We start from the raw sequence: 24,993 nt of genomic DNA, 5'->3' as shown, positions 1-24,993 counted from the left end.
GAAACACCAAAATATTAAGTAACAGCTGACACAATCCAATATTCAAAATTCTTTTGACTCAAAGCTATATTATGTAATTTCTCAATTAGTGGGCAGCCCTGAGAACTTGTACTCTAATAGTTGTGGCCTCCTTAGCAGACAGAATTCATTCTTAAAATCTGTATTTCCATAATCTTAAGCAGCTTATTTTAAAACAATCAGCAGTAGAATTTAGCATCTTAATCCATGTGGTCCTATTTTATTTTGCAGATAACCTAAAAGGACCGTACAACAGAATAACGTTTAATGCAATAAATGCGTAGTGAATACAACTCAAATATACAGCCACCCTCAAAAGTATAAAACATCATCATCACTCTTTTCCATTTTAAGCTATGTTTTAGAATTCTTTGTAAAATCATAACTCAAATTTACTTCAAATTTCATTTTTCCAAGTTCCAACTTTTGATTACACACTAACACAACAATAAACTGCACATTTATCGAATCAGGCACACTAAGATACTTTTGTGAAAACTTTTCACTATCCCTGTTTCCCAAGGACAAAAAGGATTCCCACCACCATGACTAACAAGCAATTTTAGGCACATTTCATTCAACACAATCATTCTAAAATTAGCTTCGATGAGACAGGCTTGTGAAAGTGTCTGGATTCTCTTTTCAGACAAGCAACATTTGTGAATCTGGGGAACCACCCAGCACATGTGTCTAAAAATCATTACATCACCATTGCAGTAACAACAAAAACAAACTCAAATCTAGGTAAGGGTAGGAGGAAAGGGAAGTAAAAACTTTTAAGGAAATAGGATAAAGAAGAGCTGACAGTTAACAAATGCCATAAAATGAGAAATCTTTAAGCTAGAGCATGAGTCAAAGCAAGCAATATTAAGCAATACATTTTAATTAGCATAACCATGACAGAAACCATCTGGCAAATAGTTCAGACAAAACAAAAAAGGATTGCAATCAACGAATACTTGTTGCTCCAATATTAAGTTTTAGGTCATAATTTAGAAATATGAATGTAAAAAATCAAACTCCTATTATTGCAAATGAAAATTACTGAGTGTGTTCTTAGTAAATTTAGATTCTGAATTTTTTTGCAACTAAACAGTAATTTAAAAACTCATTTTACATTTTTCCTGGTTCATTGATATGTGTATACCTATGTTACACATGGTAATAATATAAATGAAAAAAAAAAATAGTAGAAAAGAGGGCAATATGATGTCAAGATGCCTGATCAAGGAAATCTGAAATCTGAAATGATGTCCTTCGTATTCTATTCTGTAATGGATTCTGGAACTTTCATGGCTTTTTATAGAGAACAAATAATGTTTCTTAAAATAACTTTTCCAAGAGCAACAAAAGGAATATACCACATCCCTACCTTACCCTTCACCCCTCCCCACCCTTCAAAAAATAAAGGGTTGTGGAATAGCAGCTTATAGGTCAATTCAATTGTTTCTACAATGTCACAAAAGCAGAATCCATCTCTTCTGAAAGCTGTTCTTTTAAGTACAACTGATTTCCTGAGCTAGTATTTGAAGGATATCGAGTGCCTCCTGAGACTGCTCATTTGGGTCCCAGTCACTCCTGTGGTTTTCCTTATTGGCTTAAGTAAGCTCAGTTTTCCTTACCTTAACTACTCTGATTTTACTGTTTTCCAAACTTCCTGAAGAATTCTCTTTATGTAAAAATCAGCACTGTATTTTCTTGGAGACATTTCTTAACCAAAATGTTAAAAATTTAGAAACCCTTAAGTTTTGAATTTTAAAAGTTGTGGGAAACTGTTCTCTTCGTGTGTAAAATACACAAGATTTAAAAAATGTGTTATAGCTCAACACCAAAAACAAACAAACAATCCAATTAAAAATGGGCAGAGGACCTGAATAGACATTTCTCCAAAGAGGACATACACATGGCCAACAGACATATTAAAAGATGCTCACCATCACTAATCATCAGAGAAATGCAAATAAAGACCACAGTGAGATATCACCTCACTGGTGTCAGAATGGCTGTCATCAATAAATGAATAAACAAGTGTTGGTGAGGATATGGAGCAAAGGGAACCCTCGTGCACTGGTGGTGAGATTGCAAATCGGTGCAGCCACTACAGCAAAGTTTGGAGGTTCCTCAAAAAATTAAAAATAGAACTACCTTATCACCCAGCAATTCTGCTTCTGGGTATTTATCCAAAGAAATCCAAAACACTAATTCAAAAAGACACATGCACCCCTATGTTCACTGCAGCACTATTCACAATAGCCAAGATATGGAAATAACTGAAAATGTCCATCAACAGAGGCTCGGATAGAGAAATTGTGGTACATATATACAAAGGAATATTACTCTGCCATAAAAAAGAATGAAATCTTACCATTTGCAACAATATGGATGGACCTTGAGGGTATTGTGTTAAATGAAGTAAGTCAGACTGAGAAAGACAAATACATATAATTTCACTTATATGCGAGATCAAAATAAACGAACAAACGAAAAGGAAACAGACTCATAGATACAGAGGCCAAACTGATGGTTTGGGGGGGTTGGGTGAGAAAGGTGAAAGGATTAAGAAGTACAAATTGGTAGTTATAAAATAGTCATGGGGATGTATGTGCAATATGGGGAATGCAGTCAAAAATAATAATAGTAAAAACCATGTCATGTCAGATGGGTTCTAGACTTATTGGGGTTATCACTTGGTGAGTTATATAAATGTCTAATCACTGTTATTTTGTACACCTGAAACTAACAAAAAAAATTTGTATAGCACTTTACACTGCTGTATTAGAGCATTGCTTCATGGTAAACTGAATATGTAATTTTAAAATATATATTCTCATTTAGGCTGCCACACATTCCATATTCTTTCACTAATACTTCTTCAGAGCCACAGTCAATGTAGAAGAGTTATTAAAAATCGTGTAGTGTGACCCATAGGAAGCCCTGAGGTATTAAAGGTCCATTTATACATGACCCAAGAGATTACTAAATTGATGAATATTGTCGTTAACCACAGGTTGCTTGCTCTTCCTCATGAATGATGGCATAATAGAAAATAGTGTTGAAGAGCAGATAAAAATCAAGATTTGAATGTGTTTACCTATGACTAGGTTAGGCAGTTTAGTCACTATAAAGAGTATTTTTTAAAAAATACTTTTGAGTAATAGTATGTATTTAAAAAATTTAAAAATTTGGTACATTTTTAAAATTGCCAGATGCAACAAATACTTCAGAAAAGATATACCTGTACATTGTCAGTAGGTACATGTAAAATTTTTGTGATGCATAAAGGAATGTTCTTACAGAAAGCAGCAGTTCACCCCAAGAAGTACATTAGATTTGGTACATTGCATTTGGCAGCAGGAGTGTTATGAAACTACTTACCTTTAACAGGTAAGATAAAAAATAGACGTGTATCTTCAAAAATGCTTACAATGCTAATTAATACCAGTTTATTTCTTGATAGATATATCGAGAAATATGATAAAACCATAGAACTTGTGGGAAATTGAGGGAAAAAAATTCTAGAAAATATTAAGAAATTTGGGGAATAAATATCATCTTCTTTTATAATTAAAATGTCCATGCCAGATATTTGAGATATTCCCAAAGCATGGGTTATATTTTTATATTTAATTTTAAAATACAACCTAAGAACAAATTAATGTTAGGCTTTTATGTCCAATTATTTCAATTCTACTGCTTGCATTCTTTTATTATTAAAGAAAGTGAAACTGATTAGATTAATGTTTGGATATTTATGGGGGAAAAACCCAACAAGAATATTTAATGAAATACATTACTGAATACTATTTCCATTTAGACAGCAATGTTGCTCTGGCAATGAAAAGCAGAATTAAGGTTTCCTGACTCCATAAGGACCACACGTCATAAAAGACGGTCTTCTGGCTGATGAGCTTCTCTTTAATGCAATCCTTAAGGATCCAAAAGATCCAAAAGAGGGTAAAATGGATGGATTTGTGGTCAGAAAACCTAGGTTGAGATCCTGGCTGTGTGGCTCTGGGAAACCACTCAATATCATCAGATCTAAGTTTCTTATCTGTAAAATGGTCAGATGTAATTTTATCTGGTAACCCCAGTTATGAGACTGTTATGAAGGTCAGTTATGATGTACTTTAAACTACTTTATAGGCTATACAGAGCCTCTTAGCTGTGGCACTGTTAACATTCTAGGCTGGATAATTCTCGGCTGTGGGAGGCTCTTGGTACATTGTAGGATGTGTAGCAGTACCCTGGCTTCTGCCTACTATGTGCCAGTAGCACCTGCAAGTTGTAACAACCAAAAATGTTTCCAGACAAGCCAAATGTCCCATGGGGGGCAAATTCACCTAGATTGAGAAACACTAAGACTATTATTTTCTCCTCTTCTCTCTCACTCGTTATCTTATATAATATTGGCTATTTCGCCGTGTGTGTGTGTGTGTGTGTGTGTGTGTGTGTGTGTGTGTGTTTTCTTAATGCTTACCCATAAGACCTGGATTAAGATTATACTACCATTTGCCTATATTTCCCTGATTCCCTTAAACATTTAAAACAATCACAGCTCAGCAGCATGTACATTTAAATGTTGTCACTTTAGTCAGAATATTATTCCTTTAAACATAGGACCTTCTAAAGTGAAGGTAAAATCTCAAGTACTTTGTTAATTTTGAAAGCAGCCCATGATTCACTAAATAAAATGACTATGTGAGAAATAGGTAACTTTATTCTCTGAACAGCAATAGTGACCATGATGTAAAACAGACTTCTCTGATAACCAGGAGAAACATTACTCTAATGTAAAATAAATTTATATAGACAAAATGGCCCCTAAGAACTGTATAATTTATATTTTATACATATTTATAATTTATACAGATTTTATATGTATCCTAGTTCCTAGCCACTGGACCTTAATAACAGTCTGTTCATTTGTTTAACAAGCACACATATATTAAGCACTATGTGTGAGGCATTGAGCCAGACACTGCCGATAAAATCAGTAACAACAAAGACACTGACTCTATCCTCACAGTTTTCAGTTTACCAGAGGAGAAAACAACCGCTAGGTAGTCACTATAATACAATAGAAAGCTAAAAGCACAACCACAGGCAAAGTACAGAGTGCTGGAGAATTCAATTGAATCATATCCATGAATGCGTGTGGGGAAATTTGTGTATTTTCTTATCAAAAATCTGGGGGAAGAAGTAAAGAAAAGCCTAAAGCAGAGGGATAAATAAATGATAATTTTGATAACATATATTAACCAGTACTGAAGTTCACATATTCTATTTAAGTTTCTATAAAAAATGGTGATTTAGATTCATCTATAACATCATCACCATAAGAAATTAAAGCAATTTACCAATTTGAGACACTGAAGTACCATGTGAGAGTTAGGTATAAAAACAAGTAATCTCTGAGAAGATTCTCCTGGTAATACACAAAAGTCAGAATTGACCATGATTCTTTGATAAGATACCATGCAAAACAGCAAATCTCATTTAGTTTTACTTTGTTTCTGTTTTCTAAATTAAGGCAAAATGGTATTTAGCAACTCTCTTTTCTCAATTTCATATTTCACTTGCTACCAACAGAAAGAGGCTGGGATAGAAAGCCTAGAGGGAGCCCTAAAGTAGTAACTAGAAAGAAAAGGAGCCAAATACAACAAATACAACAAATATTTTTAAATAGTTGTTCACTCTTTCTGTTGGGTGCAAAAAGGGTCTGAGTTCAGTTCATCTGTTCACTTAAAAGCTGAGAGGAAGTTGGTAGAACTCAGGGTTGGCATTCTCCCTTCCGTTTCTTTTATTTTAGCCTCATTTTTGGAGATCTTAGGTATCCTGTCAAACCTGCTTCAGTGTAGATAACTGTATACAATTTTCAATCTGTCTCCCTGATAACTACATGCAAGGTATCTATTTTCATGTCCTATAAAAATTGGAGCAAGAAGCATTCTGTAAGTACTAGGGATCATTATTCCGGTTCCACAGTTATTAGACCAATTCAGGTGGTCTATGATACCTGATGTGACGATCTCAGGGACATCCAGAATGTTGCCAAATGAAGCAGTTTTACGGTGGCCCCGTTTAGGCTTGGAAGAGGCTGCAAAAATACATATATACAGTATACATGCAAACAACCACAAATAGTAACACAGAAAACAATTAACTACAAAAACAGAATAGTTTTCAAATATGTATGTTAATAACATTTCATGCAGAATGGCATGCAGAACTATCTAACTTTTCAACCATGCTTAGAAAAGGCACGATTAAGGAGCAAACAACTACCAATACAAGATGTTTCACATGGTTTTAATTAGCAGGAAAAAAAAAAAAAAAAGGACAGAGACAAACAAAGCTGCAGGGTAATGAGGAAGCTAAATTCAAACATGTTGATAGAAACAATCTACTTAAGTGAAACCACTGATATGAGATGGGGGGCTAGGATGAAAGTGGGAAGGAAGACAGGAATTAAAAGAAATAAGCTGCCATATTTGTTTTAATTACATAAACACAGGAATATGTGTTCAAGTTAGGTGTTTCTTGAAGAACGCTACAAAGTAAAATTCAGTGATTAAGTGATAATTATTGAATCTAAGTATGAAATGTGTATGGTAAACTTCTGGTAAACTGAATATTGTAGTTTCCAAAGTTTAGGGAACATTCCCACTAAACATAGTGTTGGAAGTCTGGAAAATATGAGCCTTTCAAAGTAAGACAACTCACTAAAAAAAAATCTGAATGGTGTAAAATTCAATGCATGTTCAATAGCACCTGTTCTACCGTTAGAGTAATTTAATGAAAAGGATAGGGTAATTTAATGTGTGTGGTTATCTTTAACCTAGTGAAATATCACTGCTGTAAAGCATAATTATAAACCAGTCAATTTTCCAATATGAGATGGGGAGCTAGGATAAAAGTGGGGTTGACACTAGCAGACATAAAGCTATTATTATAGCACTACCTCCTTTTTAAGGGTAGCAATCACTACTTGTCAGGTCTACCTTGAACGATATCCCTTAAGTGAAAAAAAAATTCCCCAAAGTGTGAGTGTATGTCTTTGTGTGCACTGTTCATCTGACACTACACTGAGATTCCCTCCACACACTGAGAAACCACACTGTGACTCAGAGACCAGGAAGGCTAGTGAGTGGCTGGTGACCTCCGTTCAACTTGATTGTTTTCTGAAGACTCATCTGCATAGCAGAGACTGCTGGTGCCCTGCCAGTCTCTACTCTTCCCTTCTTTCTAGCAACAGCCCTGACTTTCCTCAGGAGAGCAATGTCCCCAATAGAAGACCCAGATCCTTCTGTTCCTTGAAGCGATGTAGCCCTCTGACGATATTATTATGGGTAATGACATACGTTATATATGGAAGTTGTTCTGGGAAACTTCTGGGAAAGCTCCTTGAAAGAGCTTGGGCATATGCCTTTTTGGCCTTCCCCTAATTCTTCCTTCCTGCCGCCTAGATTATGGATGTGATGATTGGAACTATAATATCCATTTGGAGCACAAAGTAATAACCTTGAGGATGAAAGCCTCAAGGATGGAAGGATTGTGGCACAGACGGACGAAGGAGCCCTGCTGCCTAACGATCATGGAGCCTACCCACAGATTTGTTTATCCGTGAAAAATAAGGCATATGTGTTAAAGACACTGTTATTTTGGATATTCTGTTATATCTACCCAATTCTAATGGTAACTGATAAAATCAGTAATCATGATTAGTTGAAAACAAGTATAGTATGATGGTCCTCTGGACAACTTCTGAAAAGAGCTCCACACAAAATGAGAATATTCTATTTAGGAAAAAACCAAGTGAATGACAAAAAAGACCTAAAAAAAAAAAAAATCTGGTTAGCCAAGTTTAAAAATGCATATGCTAATACACATGTATACACATATCTAGTTAAAAGACTAGAGTTAAATACACAAAAATGTTGTGTTTATCTCTGAGTGAGACAACTATGGAAGATTGTTTTTGATTTGTTTACATTTCCACATTTTTCACAACAGAATGTATTTACTTTTATAATCAGCGCCCCTCCACCCCTGGGGGAATCGGAAAGAAAACAAGTTAAACCAGCATTACTAAAATGAAACCTGGTTAGAAAAGAAGGTTAGAAGTTCACTCAGGTAGCAAAACATACAATTGTTTTTGTGCTGACCAGTCCTTCCATTATTAACCATTTTAAGAACTAATAAAATGAAATTTAAATGTTAGCTTTTTCAATATTGAATAAAATTATCATGATCTTTAATTTTATAGTTAGAAGAATTATCCATAACCAACTTAGCTATTTTTGCCACTGGCAGGAGGAGCAGACAGTAATGCCAAATCATATGTAGATCTGGAGTACATTTTCCTGCTAATTTCAAAATAAAATATTTGCTTCTATCTGAGTTCAACACAAAATTCTAGTAGAATCACTTAAAAACTTCCAAAACATTCTGGTTTAGGTAAAATTTCAATTTCTCACTTAGATTTTTCAGGTCACATTTGAGCTGAAAGAATTATATTTGTTAAATCTGTAATTAGTAAGGTTTATTTTATGATCCAAATAATTTTACAAGTCATATCTTCGTTATTTGGAATTTGAAAGAAATGTATAAATTATTGCTAGAAGCTTAGAAAGTATATTGTAAGCCTGTTTCTTACTTTAAAAACTTAAAGACACAATAAAAAACCTCAGATAGTCCCACTATTAAAACAACTGAAACTATCATTTTCACTCCTTTTCAGACTTTTATTTCCTTTTTACCTGTGGTCGCAGCAATCCTGGCTTCTATTTCAGTCATGTCGGCACTCATCCTCTTGCCCTCCGAGGTTGGGGGCAAGCTCTCCACGCTGCTCCCACGGGAAGCTCCCAAGCTTAAACGTCCAGATTCACTCTGTTAAAATTACAGAGCAATATGAATTACTGAAGCTCTTTAGATTTAAAATCCTAAGTCTAGAAGGAGGAAGATACAAATTGGGACTCTTACGGATTCTGTTCTGTTCTGAAAGGGAAGTTTTCGAGGAGAGGGAGCTATAGGAATAAGGGAGAGCAAGCTATGATACTGGCCCTTAGAAAAGGGTTGTCCCCAGTAGTTTGTAGTTAAGTGCCCCAATTATTTGTTAACCTAAATGCCTCAGACAAGACGAATACAATCACTCCTTAAAATATTTTGAAACCAATAATGGCAAATATATAATAAATTTTATATAGTAATATGAAATGACAGATAAAGGTGAACTCCTTTAACTGGGTAGTACAGCCAAGAAATAGGCATTTTACATTTCTAACCACCAACAGCTAGCAAAGCCAGCAATCATCAGGAAAAAAAACACCAATTTGATTGGTAATAAATGGTAGAAGAATTTCATTATATGTCTCTACTCTTAAGCTTATCTGTCTGTTTCCGGAACAAGATTCATGACTTGTGAAATGGAAAATGGCAGATAATTAATTTCAGTTGGTATAACGTTATGACTACTGGTAAGGTTACCATATGATTTTACTTTTAGTAACAAAACAAACCTGTTGCTTTGCCTGATTTTTCAACAATTTTGATTCTAAGCGTTTAATAGTATCATTTGTGGAAGGAACTTGCTCCATATTAGTGTCACTTTTATTACTCGTATTTGTAGACGCGATGTCCATGAATGAGCCTAGGAAAGCAGAAACATTTGTGATTATAGGCTGGGAATACAAATGCTTTATTCAATAACACGTAACTTAAATTATTTTCTAAATTAACAAGGCTAAATTAATAAGCCTTTTCAAGTTAATAAAGATACCCTCCCCCCAAAACCATTTTAAATGAAATTTAATAGCACAAAAAGGGAGCCAAAATGCATATGCAGTCTGCTAACAGTCAAAGATGACTATTAGAATGAAGTGGCTATTAATTAAGATGGGAGGAGTGAGTTTGAAGGCAGCATCAGGAGCTCAGTTTAGAAAATGGTTAAGTTTGAGTTCCTATTAGATATTAAGTAAGTAGTTGAATGTAAGTGTGGAGTTCAGGTGTAGGATGGAGCAAAACATCAACAAATAGATGGTATATAAAGCCATGATATTAGAGATTACCAAGGAAATCAGCGTAGACAGGTAAGAAAAGAGGCCAAAAGACTGAGCCCTGGGCACTCGAACACGTATAGGCTGGGAAAGTAAGAAATAACCAGCACAGAAAACTGCTAGAACAGTGGCCAGAGATATATTAGGCTGGTGCAAAAGTAACTGCGGTTTAAAAGGTTAAAAATAATTGCAAAAACCACAATTACCTTTGCACCAACCTAATAAGATAAAATCCAGGTTAGTACAGTATCCTGGAGACCAACTGAAGAAAGTGCATGAATGAACTCTATCAAATGCTACTGACAGTCAAAAAAGATGAGAGCTGAAAATCTTTACTTAGATTTAGTAATGTGTAGATGACTGGTGACTTTGACAAGAGCAATTCTGGAGTAGCAGTATAACAAAAGCCTGAATGGAGTGGGCACAAGAGAGAATGGGAGGGAAAGCAGCTAGAGAATGAAAATGCAGTCTATATATGCTCTGGGAATGACCCCAGTGGAAAGGCTAAAATGGAGGATGCGAGAGACAGAGGAAAGAACTGCTAGAAAGAGCACACGGGATTTAATGCACAAGTGGACAGGTTTGCCTTCGGCTAGAAGCATGGGCAGTTCAGCCACAGTAACAGAAGAGGTAGGGTAGATGAGCACAGATACAGGTAGATGGGCAGATGTCATGAAAGAGCTTGTGGAAGCTATCGTCTGAGTACTCCAATTTTCTTCAGGGAAATAGTAAACAAGGTCAGCTGAGAGTGAGAAGTGGGGAGGAGGTGTTTGAAGTTTGAGGAGAGAGGTTAAAGTATAAAATTAAGTCATCTGGAACTAAAATACAGTACAACTATCCAGAAGCACTAAACAGGCATTTGGATGTGTCATCTCCAGCCATATTCAGTTGCACTGCCACAGACAAGAAATAGTCTGAGTGTCAGATTTAACCAGCCTCGTGGTTTAAGCCAAGCAAGCTTGACATAAGGGATAGAAAGCTGAGGTTTATTCCAATAACTGCCTGGAATTAAGTGGAGGGAAGAAGGAAGAACCCAGGAGGACTGAGGGTCAGTGAAAAGGTAAAAGATCAAAGGATTGAAGGCTATAGTATAAAAACGGGGAGAGGGTTTGAAGGTAGTAAGCAGTAGAAGCAAAAAATGGAATTTTAGAGTTCACTTTAAAATTCAGAGCAACTCAAAAGGATTTTCAGTAAAATTGGAATTTTGGAATAACTAGCCAAACATTACATCGGCTTAAATATAATTTTTTTTTTTTAAGGTGGGGGAAATAGCCCAGTAAAAATATTTGTCAATAAAAATAAAATTTTAAGTATAAGACAAATATGTATATACATACACATATATCTTGTAGTTTTAATTAAATTAATAATAAAGTGTTTTAATGCTATAATGTATTGCCAAATATATATTGAGAAGTACAATTTTTCTAAGTTAGAATACTATTTCTACTCTCTCTTTTGATGACCATAAACTACGAATCCCACTCCTTCATATTTTGAAAACTGAGGAACTCTGAACTAAAACACAGCTTAAATAAAATGCTCTAGATTCTTCTACAAAGAACAAAAAGTAGGGTGTTCATGATGAAGACATGCTGCTACACACACATATACACACACACAAATTTCCAATACTATTTCATCTATCAGTATTTATATAAAAACTATTTTTCAAATAAAGAACGACACTCATAGCAATACAATATTCAATCTTTTTATATATAACTATGCAAAAATTCCAAGACTTGGAAGTAGGTCCTCAGAAACTCTTTAATTTGAATTCCTTTACAAAGAATGATGCACCTGGAAACTCAAACCAGTCAATCATATGAAATGAAGAAATTAAAATGTAAATGGGAACATCATTCGTTGCCTCTTGATTATAATTTCATGGGAAAGATACAAAACATTAGGTTATTATTCTTCTAATCCATCCATTTACCTGTACTGGTGGCAGAGTTGCTTTGTCCTTCATCTGAATACTGACAAGGGTATTGCAACGGCTCATCTGCTCCTGGAAAGTACTATATATAAAAAAGTAAATCCAATTTAAAATTTCTTTAATGCAAATCAAATCCTGTAAAAATTGAAGAGTACATCTGAATTATTTCATTGACATGGGATTTGAATGTAGCAAAGATGCTGCTTTATTTTCCCTAAGGCATATACTGAATTTGTAGACACCTAAGTTTTTGATTTTACAAAAATGACAATAATGTGCTACTTTTATGAATTTCAATTGTGAACAATGCCATGTATTATCTAAGTATCTACTTTACACATAGCCTAGGTAGTCTTGAAGAAAACAGCAAATATTTCTCTAAAGGAACATATGAAATACAATAGTATCATTCCTCACAATTATATAAAACATATTCATGTTCTCAAAGCAATGATGTAAACTTCCAAATGGCTGAAATGGTTGTTAGTCTGACAAGTAAGACTGGTACACCACAGGATACTTGTTAGAACGAATCTTTTAAATATAAAAGATAGATTATGGATATCCCTCTATGAACTGTAGATATATTAGAAATATGTGCTGGACAAAAGTGAGAATTTAGGGAAAAAAGGAAGGAGTTTCTCTCAAATTAAACAAAGCACATATTAAGCACAATTACAATTTGAACAATGTATATATGACAATTTTTAAGATACTTGACTACAGAGACTAAGTTGTTTTCTTATGAATATATCTTTAGGATTCTATATATAGCTGGTATCCAAATATGATGGTAAGCTTTAATCAGATTAGTTCGAGCTGATTTGCCCAAATTATTTTCAACAGAATGAACAAATGAAATCTTTGGCCATTTAGGAAATCACTTAGAGATTCTTTTACTGAGCAAGTTGCTCTGAAATTCAGGTACTTTCATAAATATGTTAACTTTTTAAAGTCAAGGTACCTGCCACCTGATAGATTTTTAGTGCACGAAAAACGAGAAGCCTAAAATTATTCAAATAATTCTACAAGTGTCTGATTTACAGACTAGGAAATTCTGATAATCACTTAAAACAGTTGTTCTAAATTTAAAAATTCTATGAGTTATAGAAGAGTTTAACTTTTTAATGGCAAATGAAAAGTTGAAAATATGCAATGAAAAACCAAAAGGTAAAAATCACTTAAATGTGTCTGGGAGTGTAACCTCTTTATTGCCCCACATACATGGCTGCTTGGTGAAGATCTGTACTAAAGAAAATGTAAAATTTAGCAAGTATTAGAGCCATAAAATTCCTAAGTCCTGTAAAGGCTTTAGAGATCACCTAATTTAGCTTCTCTCACATTACAGATGAGGCAACAGGTCCAGAAACAAACACAGTTAGTTACCCACTAAGTTAAGCAGGAGGAGAAAAAGCAAGTCAAAAACCTACTCTAGTTATTTTTCTATTATATAGAACCAGATTATTTTTTTTTAAAAAATGACATTTCTTCCTCTGATTATGAGTAATAAATGCCCATTCTAACTTGGAAAATACAGAAAAAGTATAAAGCAGAAAATAGCAATAATGTCCCTTTACTTTAAAACTCAGTATACATCAAATTTCCCTAAACCTAAAGCCCCTCAAAAGAAGGATTATACCCGCATCAAGTGAGTCATTATTTTCACAATTTCCTCCATTGACGGGCGCTGAGAAGGATCTTTAGACCAACAGCGAGTCATCAGGCTCTCAATGGGCTTAGGTAAATTTTTGATCAGTGGTGGTCGAGTACCTGTAATTAAAAATTAAGAGGAGGGAGGAGAAAGAATGTATTTACCCAAAAAATGATGTAAGCTCTTTACACGTATTTCTAAAGCAGTATTTATTTTATAGAACTTGTTATTCAAGATTTTTTTTTTGAGTAATAGAAGTATGTTTTTTGTCCTTTATGTTAATATTACATTTTCATAAAGGGGAAGTTGTATCTTTTGGAAAGTTAAATTAAAATCTTTATATGCTATGGTATGGTAATAATAGTAAGACTGGGAATTAATATTTCATGTGTTATACACATTCTTTTAACAAATAATAGTTTAATGTGTGGTTTGTTAAGAAAAATAACTGAGGTAATCTAACTTGAACTATATTTTCAGATTAATTACAAAATTTCAAATATATTTGAAAAACATCTTCCATTCCTAAAAAATCACTATGGTGTTGTACTCACTGACCTCCAAATGGCTCTTTAGTGGGAGGCAGACCTTTTGGCTGCTGTGAATCAATCATTTCATAAGCTGAAAACTAACAACTTTTGTGTAATTGCCAAGTATGTAATATTATTAGTAAGGTCCCTAATTTAAAGAAGGCCTCAAATATAACGAAATCTTTGTAATTTTATCCATTACAAGTTAGTTCTTTTATGATATTCAATTATTTACTGACAATTGACAAAGAAAAAGAAAACAAACTTTTGGTGAATACTCTAGCATTCTCCACAATGACATTCAAGGAAGTAAAATAAAAGGTAGTACAAGAAACGGGTAAAACACTGAGGATTACTCAGACAATGGTACAGTTTGAGAGATCTATGAATGCCCTAAGTTGTTAGGCACATTGTTTGTTTGTATCACTTGTGGAATAGTGTATTAAAATGGCATTAATCAGAATGATTCTAATCAAGTGACAGAAATTAAATAACAGAAAGTGATATTAAAAGTTAGAAAAGCTAAGCAATTTCCCTTCAAGAAGAGTTTATTTTCCCAAGCAAATGTGAAGTAACCTGATTAATAAAGAAGATGTAGTCTATTATCATATGTGGTTAGAAACATCCTAACTAGAAGTATAAAATGAATAGGAGGGATGCAAGAACATTGAGTCTCTAAGTAAACATAACTTAAAAATATGGACATCAGAGTCAGAAAGATCTGGTTTGAATTTCAGCGATGCCACTTAACTAATCTTGTGATCTTGGGCAAGTTACTTAACCTCTCGAGGTCTCAGTTTTCTAATTGGTAAAACTGTAAAATGAGGCAGTAACAGCACTCACCTCATAATGATGAATGAAAAGATAAAGAGTTTGTAAAGCACTCTCTGTGTTTTGCCTTTCTGAATAGCTTAAGTAAGAGCTCTTTTTATTCTTTGCTTTCTCTCCTCAGTGAGATCTTTGCTTCCTTAGGAGAAAAGGCTACAGCTCCCCAATTACCTTAACCACATGAGAGATTTTATTTATTGCATTTTTAAATTTTACTTTCTCCACAGAGTCCAGTCCAATGCTTCTTTATCCCCTGGAGAGAGCCAAACCTAAGCCATTGCCTCTGGCTGTCGACTGATGGTCTTTCTCTAAACAACAGAGCCAGCAGACCCCCTCAGGCTTGTGAACAGGCCAAGACCACTCCCCAGCCTCGTCCTGCCTGATTCTGGGGCTATGGAGAAGGTGGCAAACTGATGGCAGAAAAGTATTCTGGTAACAAAAAACTGTACATTTTAATATTAGGGATAAATAGTCTTCTTTAGGGGAGAAACAATTTTCCAAAGAAAAATATGCAATATACATAAAATAAAAATGTCTTCACAAACCATTATGAACAGCCCACATGATACGGAAAGCTGGGCCACCAATCTCATCAAAGGGTTTCCGACGTGTTATCACTTCCCAAAGGATAATGCCCCAGCTGAAGACATCACATTTTTCACTGTAATTGCTACCTAGAAAAAAAGGTAGTAAAATTTCAAGACTTTTTTCCACATGACTTACAGAAACAACTGTTTTCACAAATTTTAATGAGCACCGTGTACAAAAACAAGAGGATGCCATGTGTAGAGCTGAGAAATTGCTCTTTCTGCAGTTTCTTAAGTCTTTGCAACAAAAACTTCTGTTTAATTAATTATTAATAATGAACTAGAAAACTTACATTAGAAAGTTGGTCATTTTCTATCTTTTCATCAAGAAGCACAGGCCTTATCTTTTATTTATTTAGACTTATACTTTCACTGGGGTAAAGAACGAAACATTTGTACATTCCTTTCTGTAATGTTTTAATCTTAAAATTTCTTCCCCCAGTCTCTTGATAGAAAGTATTTCTCTACTATCAAAACAGAAGAAATTTCTAATTCAGTGTTAAGATTTTATCTGGTGGGATAAAATTCTTAATTTGCAAACTTAAAAATAAACTGTAAACAGTGAAAGTTACGGATAACAAATTTATAGCAAATAGATTATGGAGTGATATTTATAGGATTTATAAATTGGTGGAGTCATCACAATAAACAGCCAAAAAACCTTCAAACAACCCACTATAAGAATGATCAATAATGACGACAGTTACACATGTACTTCGTATGTGTATTACACATGCACTTAGCAGTGCACTGTAAGCATTAAATCACAATGATGTTACACTCTAATGTGGGCTACAGGTGCTGCCATTTTTCAGAAATAGAAAAACTCTACATAGCCCAATAGTCTGAGCTTTGTTACTCTAAACAATTCACAATAAGTTATTTCTGGGTTCTTTTGTATAAACAAATCTTTTTGCTCTCCATACTATAAGAATACTGTGCTATTTTAATTCACAGAAAGGTATATTAAACAAATCATTTTAAAGCAATGCCAATTATATGTATTTATATATGAACCTGAAAACAAGGAGGCATTAATTTTGTATAATTTAACACTTGCTTGTCCACTAACTTAAATTGAATTTTATGGCAAAATGGCTCCACCAAGTGACCAGTTGCATAGCAAATTTCTCTTTCTCTTGGCTGGCTGAAAACAAACAATAAATTTCAAATTCATAAAAGATAAAAGAAACAAGCCATAATCAGAATGTGATTACCGAACATGAATTTTACGGACATTCATACATCCTAAAAAATAAAAGGTCACACATCTTCAGTTCAACTTTTCTGATTTCAAAGAGAATTTGATGTTTTTATACAGAAACCCTACTATGAAATTTATGGATCACTTTTTTAGAACCTGAGTGAGATACCGAGATGTAAAACAAAGTAAACATAAGCTTATCCTTTACTTGTCGTTCTTAGTAGCATACTTTCTCCCAATTACTTACACTCTCTTTAAGGCATGCTCATTTAAACTTCACACTTTCAATGTTTAATTGCTAGAAAACCAACACAAAAGGACAGTTGATTCCCATTATTCCTGTTATTTGTATTCTATAAATTGCTATAAACACTGAATTAGTGGACTCTGAATCATTTGTTCCTAGGGGAAAATACCGGGTTAGTTGCCTGTAAGCCTTTTCACCACGTTTGTTAACTGATAAATATACGAGTATAACATGTGTGTTTCAGTTTAAAACACCTTATTTAATACACATTATTTATTCATTAATATTGAACTCATGGCCAACAGCACTATAACTTATGCCTGAATGAAGATTAGCTAGCACATGTATTTTCTCTGTAAGACAAATCATAGTCTCCTTATACTTAGGAACACTAGAAAGCATTTCAGTACTACTCTTGGAAGTCATTTTAAACAGTAAAATTGCCAACAAAAAACACAAAAAAGCAAAAGAAATGTGGCACTAAATAGATGACAAAACTAACAGTCTGAAGCTAAAATAAGGCATAGCATTTGCTTTCTTCAACCTCAGCTGAAAATGTGTGTGGGTCAACTCAAAATTTCCCCCCACTCTATGCATGCCTGTGAATAAGTACTGATTTTACAGTTACAAATAGGTAATTTTGCAATTAGAGAATCTGAGAGTGAGGGTCAATTGTACATATGCTTGAACTTGCATAGAAGGTGCTGGACAACTGAAATCTTGCTATGCAATTTAAGATCTAAGGCAATACTTATTTAATACCTCCTTAGACGTCAGTAAACACTTTTTAATTATATACGATATAGAAAGAAAACCATGGAAATAGGGCAAAATCATAAACACATATTGGATTTACATGGAGTAATAAGGCAGATTATCAGTTACATGCTTGTTATTTTACCTTCAAAAACTTCAGGTGCCATCCAAGCGGCACTCCCTTTGTTATTGGTCATGTGTGTCTGAATGTCACAGGCTGTACCAAAATCACATATTTTTAAAACTGTCCCCCCTGCAACCAGCAGCAAACTGTTAAAAAAAAAAAAAAAAAAAAAATCAAAGTTTATATAACTAATACTTGATTCTACAATAAGATACATTTGTAGAAATAGAAAGGGTTAAGCAAAATTCAACTTCTGTGAAATGTTACCTGGTCACTATAACAGCTCAACGGTTCAGAGGAATATTAATTATTCCTCTGAATATTAATTAACTAAAATTAATTGACCTTAACCTAGTTCTCTTAGGAAGGCCGCTAGACTCACATTTTTATGTCTTCATCTGTATCTCCATAATCTTTCCTAATTATAGTTCTCTCTGGGTCAAAACAAAACATGGAGTTCAAAAACTTCTAGGTAATAAGTCAACATTATGGTGTCCTGAAATGGGAGTGAATGAATATCAACGCCTTCATAAATTACTTGCCCCTATACTTCATGTACTTATCCCAATGTTTTTCAAGCTACCGGCAGAAATCTAATCACAACATAGAAATCATAAAAATCTAGATCACAGATCTGGAAACCTAGATCACAAAAATCAATTCACAGCACCTTACAAAATAAAATAGAAAATGCACTACAAAGTGCATTACAAATAGTAGGCTAAATATTGTTTCATCAAAGTTGTTTCAGTTCAATATAATGTTAATATGTACACACATTATAGACTGAAGTATTTCATACTCTGGATCATGGTCTACAAGTTTTTGCAAACCTGAATTGTTCTTTTTAACCTTATGGTGAACAGAATAGGAGAGTCTTCAGTTTAGACTAATGTAGAAGACTGGTTAGCTGTTCACTGAGCCCATTCCCCAGTCTTCTGAGTACTTAGATATGGCTATATGACCACTCTAGCCAATGAAATGTGGGTGGAAGTGAAGTACTTCACTTCTAAGCCTGGCCCATGAAAGTCTCCCACATGTATACAATCTTTCCTTTCCGCACCACATGCCACTGAATGCAGAGGATTCTGAAGTACAAGACAGAAGGAGCCTGGGATCCTGAACCACCATGTGAAAAACTGCCCACTAATCAGGAACACTTACTTTGGACTTCATATGAGTAAAAAAACCAAAAAACTTTGTACTTTGTTAAGTCATGAAATTTCAGGGCTTATCTATTGCAACGGCGTCACTCTAACCAACAGAAGAAAATGGTACCAAAGCAGGTGCTGCTATAACAAAAATCTAATGTATTTGGTATTGGCTTAGCAGTAGGCAGGAAGAAATCTGAAACAGGAGGCTGGAAAAATAGAGATCCACGCAATGATGTGGCAAAACATTTGGTAAAATTTGTCTCCAGTAATAATTTGTGGCTTTAAAGGATCAGAAAGCTGATCACTTCTATTCTCCAAATAGCAGGAAATAACACTGAGAAAGGCCCATTAAGACTCAGTACTGCAGCAAAGAACAAATTAACAGTAAGTACTTCGCATCTAAGCTTGATGGCCTAAAGGTGCCTCTCATTCAGTTGAGGAAAGGCATGGAGGCCAGGAATCAAATAAACCAGGTTTAAGGTTGTGTCTAAGAAAGAATTCCGGTAGGGGTCACAGACAGATGGAACATTCTTAATTATATGCTGTTAGTCCTTTTCCTTTTCTACATGATCCTTAACCTATCATTTTTCTCATCTACCGGGGGTGTCAAAAAAATGCATACGCATGACTTGTACTCATCTTTTGTTATTGGTATATACTGAATATTACAATTTTAATAGTTTTTTCCTTTCTTAAGATGTGTATACAGTTTTTTGGCATCCTCTGTATTTGTGCTGCATTCTGGGTAGCTGCAGATATATCTTACAGCTCACTAATTCTCTTGTCACCTATTTTGTGTATGCAATTCTAAACATTTAATTATTTCTAAATGTTTTATTTAGTCATTTTGGTCATTTTCGATAGTGTTCATTCCTTTCACATTTTAATTTCTTCTTTTATTTCTGTAAATAATTTAAGCATATGTGTCTTCATACGTGGTAATTCCAAATATTTGGAGTCTTAGTATTTGAGGGCTTATTTCTGCCTTGTGTTATTTCCGCTGACTTTCACTCATGGTAACTTGCATCCTATGGGTGTGGTGATTTTTGCTGTACTTCATATTTGATTAATCTTAATCTCTAATAATTCAAAAGGCCTGGATTGAAAACATATGACTTTAAAATGGAATATCACTCACTCTTAGTGTCCTGAAACGGTACAAATCCCAAAGCACTTTTAACTTGTCTTGCTGGGGTTTTCTTGATGTAGAAGTAGGGCAAATTCAAATTCACAATAGCATGAAGGGAGACCCTCAGTTAAGAAATAAAAGTTTGCCTACTCAGAAAACTGATTTTTTCCTTGCTTACTTTTCTTTCAGCTGTTCCCTCTAAGGACACTAAATTTATGCAGAGGTCTCAGTTCTGTTACCTCAGAGGCTACAGTAAAGCCCTTGGCTTCATGCTTGCTTCCCAAATTCAGGGTTCAGTTCTCTTCATCTTTTTCCCTGATGATTTCCCTTATTTTCTTGTAAGATCACCTAAGCATGTAAAAGGATATTTGTTGAAATATACAGCATCTCTGGGTGTTTGTTGTAGGATGGTTTTTCAGTTTATCTGGTTTGCCATATTGCTGGAGTGTCAACATTCTTATCATGTGAGCATAAGAATCCAAGCCCCATTTCTATACAATGCCTCTGAACACAAGCAGGATGTCAGAATTTAAATGCATACCTCTCATGGCTTAAACTTTATGTGCTTCTCAAGCCAGGGTATGAAACCTCGCCAGTATATTAGTGTATGCTATAGGACAAGTGGTAGAGAGCCTACAGAGCCCCAGGTTAAAGCTAGCAAATCTCCCTGGACCATCACTTTTATTCAGTTGTAAGTACTTTTAACATTGTAATGTTGACTTTAAAACAAATTGCATAATATATGAAGTTGAATGCAAAATTTGTATGTAACTTTCTTTAAGAAGGCTTATTTTGGGGCTCTGTCCCTCTTCTCAGACCTACTGAGGTTATATTATATCATATTTTTGTTCTGGGCAGTTGGGAAAGTTTGAGCAGCACACACTTAGAGCATTAAATACTTTACAGAATGTTATAATGTCAAATGATTCAGTAGCATTGTATTTCCTAAAAACAGCTCTATAAAGCAAGTCTTCCAACTTCAAGATTGCTTACAAGGCCAAGAATAGTTTCTATTTTAAGTATTCACTTTACTTAAGAGGTAATAAGAAATATTTATCTATTAAAAATAAATATCTACATATACATGAAAAGCTGTCCATGTAAGCAAACAAAGCAACATTATGTATACTATAACTTATACATGCTTAAAAAAAAAACCAAAAAAAAAACCCAGCAGTTACCTTTGAGGAGTGGAAATGGTAGACAGTAATAACTTACTTTATATTTTTCTATATTATTTTATTTTAATCATGAACGTTTATTATTTTAAAAATAACACCACATAATTTAATTGAAGAAAATAAAGTAAAATAAACCAATACAGAAGGACAAATAATCCTTATTTTAAATGTCCTTATTTTGAAGATACTTTTAAAAATGTTCAATCCCAAAACCATTTTTATGTTTAGAATGTGTGTATAGGGCAGAAATATAACTCTATTATAGTTTAAATGACCTAATGAAAGATTTCCAGAAAATTTACTGAAATTAAGATTGTGACTTTCCTAGGTACAATATAAACCAAGTACAATAACAAAATAGCATACTCTTTCTTATTAGGTTTTTCTTTTGATGACAAAAAGAAAGATGGGTAACATAATTTACATTATCATACTACAGGTAATAATATTCAACAGTAGTATGTGGCAATTCATATTAACTACAAATTTTATAAATTCTCTGTATATAATTTTGTGCTAAAATTCTAATTGGAGAAATTATTTAGAAAATTAGTTTTCTTTTAGTCCAACATAACTAAGATAAGCCAGATAAACTACTATTCACATCTCCATAATGTCACCAATATTTCTATAATAATTCAAGTGGAAAGACTGCTGAATGCAATTTACCTTTATATGTACTTCAACTAAAACTTTTTCCTATTTCACTGTTCTTGTGAAGTTTACTACTCTTTACCAAAGATAAGAATTCTGTAACTGGTTTCCACGTTTCAACCTTGTACATTCAGGATATCACAATAATTCTTCTGAATGACTTTTGTATTATTACTGTTATAATTAGTACGCCTTTATTCATAAGACTTTAATAGTTCACCAGCTCTGAACATGACATTCAAGATTCACTGAAATAAGACCCTAATTATCTTTGTAGGCTTACTTTCACAGAGTTAGGAACAAAAACACATTTTTATTTCTGAAGTACATGCAAAAGATAAATAAAATAGGGACACAGCACAAGTTGCTACTGAATAAAACAACCGAATCATCAACTCCTTCCTTATATGCCATTTTAGGAACTCTTCCTCACTACAGAACCTGTAGGTTTTCCAGTGACAAGATATCTATCTCTATCTCTCTATCTATCTATAGCATGTGTGCTTTATTTCAAAGCATAACTATTCCAAAGAATTTTCATTTTCCCAGTACATTCTAAAAAAATCAATTCTATTTCTAAAGCCCAATTTGTAGACTGGAGGCCTCCAGGACGATTTGTAACACTACAGGATGAGTCTAATCATAAGGCTGCCCAAAAGGAAGAAATCACCTAGATCAGAACTCTTATAATTATGCTAATGGTCTGTATTAGCAAAAGGAGAGTCCCTATCTACAAATGATTTCAGTAGGACATATGTGTTTTGTCTAAATAGGTTAGTTAAATAAAATTTAAAATTTATGGGATATGGTTAGATGGAGAATGAAGGTAGTTGTTTAAGCTGTGTAATTATGAAATATAAAAGATGTCAGAAAACTGAAATGACTTCCTTTGGTGAGATATTTTTATGTATGTTTTTTAATAACTAGTCAGTTATTCCAAAGCCAAAATGTGCTCTAATACAGAAGAGGGATACTTGAAGGAGTTGTAACTGATGGTTTTGGGTTCCTCCAGAAAAAGTATGCTTTGTCTGTGCCTGATGCTTGCCTGTACCTTTTGAACCATTAGTTAATTTGTTGCTGGATAAGAGCTATGATTTTCATGGTTTTGCTTTGATAATTCAACTCTGTGTTAATGCAGGAGGAAAGGAGGACTCAAACTCTATTACCAGGAAATAAAAGGCTAAGTGATTTCTCCTTCACTAGCCAAGATAGGTAGCTAAGAAAACAGCCTCAGGAGGCAAGTTAAAAATATAAAAGTGTCATGAATCGGGGGCTTAAACATTATTTGACCAGGGACCTGGGAAAAGAGAAATTGGTTTAAAACTGGGAGTAGAAATAAGGTACAGTAGTGAGAACAGTGATTCCAAGAGTTGGAACCTATGTAGAGTAAATCAGATTAGACACGAGAGTGACAAGTTATTCCCAGAAGGGACACTTTAATGCTTTAAAGCAGTAGCAAGACAATGGAATACCTGAGACTGATTTCCTAAGGAAAACCTCTCATCTGAGGACTAATAATGTGGCCGGGGGTGGGGGAGGGAAGAACTCGTGGGGACTTTCTTACTCTGTCACAGCTGAATAAGGAAGAAAAAAATTAGAGAGACAAGGTGACAATAAATACACATGTATAGTTTCTTTAAGCTCCTATACAAACTAAAATCCCCCAAATATTTGCCTTTTAAAATACTTATTTAGGGAATTTTTAAGTTCTTTCAAAGTCCCAGGATCCTCAATATGAAGAAATCCAAAATAGTTTCAAATTCTACCCAGATGCCAGAAATGTCCTTTTGCCTTCCTCTGAAAGGGTAAATAATAACCACTCTGTATGTATGAACATTGTACTAGCTGTTAGGGATACAGCTAGTACAACAGACATGGCCTTGTCTCTGCTCTCTTGGCATTAACTGTCTAGAGGCAACAATATATACTGCAGGCACAAAATAAGGGACGCTAAAAGATTCTAGATGTATACAGATCTAAGGTAGGAGTTAGTAAAAATAATAATTCGACTAAGGTAAAACCCTACTAAAGAAAACATTCTAAAATGCAAGCTTAGATAAATGACTAAATGATAACAGTGAGTAAAAATAAACACTCTTGAGCCAGCCAAAAGGGAGGAGAAAAAAGACAAACTCATGTGTAACAATCAGCTCGAATTAGGGAGTGGGTTGCATGGGAGCAGGAAGAGAGTGAGAGTGAGAGTGAGAATGAAAGAGAGAGAGAGAGAGAGAGAGAGAGAGAGAAGAGAGACCACATTATTAGAACTTACTTTGGTGGTTTCAGGTCCCTGTGAATTAGAGCTTTGGGTTGCATGCTGTGAAGATAAGCCACTCCTTGGGAACACTGTAAACACCAACTCATGGCGTGGGCAGCAGTATAATATGGCAGTGGTTCAGCACCATGCAGCACTGCAAAAGAAAGGCATAAACTAAAAAGAACTTTATTGCACACAACAAAAGACACAAGTTAAACGCAGGCACTATCAGAACACATGATTGGGTATATTTTACACATGCTCCCATTAGTCCTGTTTTTATTTTTTTTCTAAAAAAAAGATGAAAATATCTAATAATTTCAAATGGGTAACTAACATATAATATCTAACATTTAATAGCACTTCCATTAGATATTATACATACATACATTCAAATTAATATACATTATCACTTTTTCATAATGATGCAGTTTTTCACACAATTATATAAATTATAAGCAATGTGATGACAACAGTACTATAAGAGAGATACAGAGTAGTAGTACAGAAGGGAACAAAATAACGTATCAAGCTATTTACCATTATGCTTTCTATAATAGCTAAAGGCTAGAAATAGTTCAACCAAATAAAACAATGGAGTATTAGGTACTCATTAACAACAATGAACACGTGGGCAGTAAATATAAGTAAAATTTTATATAAAATAAATTTAAAAAAT

The 24,993-nt window shown here is 34.1% G+C and overlaps 1 protein-coding gene across 3 annotated transcripts in view; it reads right to left on the bottom strand.

Moving 5' to 3' along the window:
* The window catches only part of MAP3K7 (mitogen-activated protein kinase kinase kinase 7), a 66,704-nt gene that overhangs the window by 24,668 nt on the left and 17,043 nt on the right, over positions 1-24,993 (bottom strand). For 2 of the 3 annotated variants that reach the window (XM_019743274.3, XM_088795559.1), the window contains exons 5-11: positions 24,330-24,468; positions 17,964-18,088; positions 15,570-15,698; positions 13,655-13,785; positions 12,016-12,097; positions 9,537-9,667; positions 8,778-8,907 (exon numbers count right to left, since the gene is read on the bottom strand). In XM_019743274.3, coding sequence (XP_019598833.1) covers positions 8,778-8,907; positions 9,537-9,667; positions 12,016-12,097; positions 13,655-13,785; positions 15,570-15,698; positions 17,964-18,088; positions 24,330-24,468 — 867 coding nt within the window. Of the gene's footprint in view, positions 1-6,034; positions 6,116-8,777; positions 8,908-9,536; positions 9,668-12,015; positions 12,098-13,654; positions 13,786-15,569; positions 15,699-17,963; positions 18,089-24,329; positions 24,469-24,993 lie in introns of all 3 variants that reach the window. The other variant, XM_088795558.1, reaches the window with a different exon arrangement.

The sequence above is a fragment of the Rhinolophus sinicus genome, chromosome 2 (assembly GCF_057876585.1).
Source record: "Rhinolophus sinicus isolate RSI-liver-muscle chromosome 2, RSI-T2T, whole genome shotgun sequence".
NCBI classification, from domain to species: domain Eukaryota; kingdom Metazoa; phylum Chordata; class Mammalia; order Chiroptera; family Rhinolophidae; genus Rhinolophus; species Rhinolophus sinicus.
The sequence above is the reverse complement of the archived record's forward strand: the minus strand, read 5'-3'. Positions and strand labels throughout refer to the sequence as shown.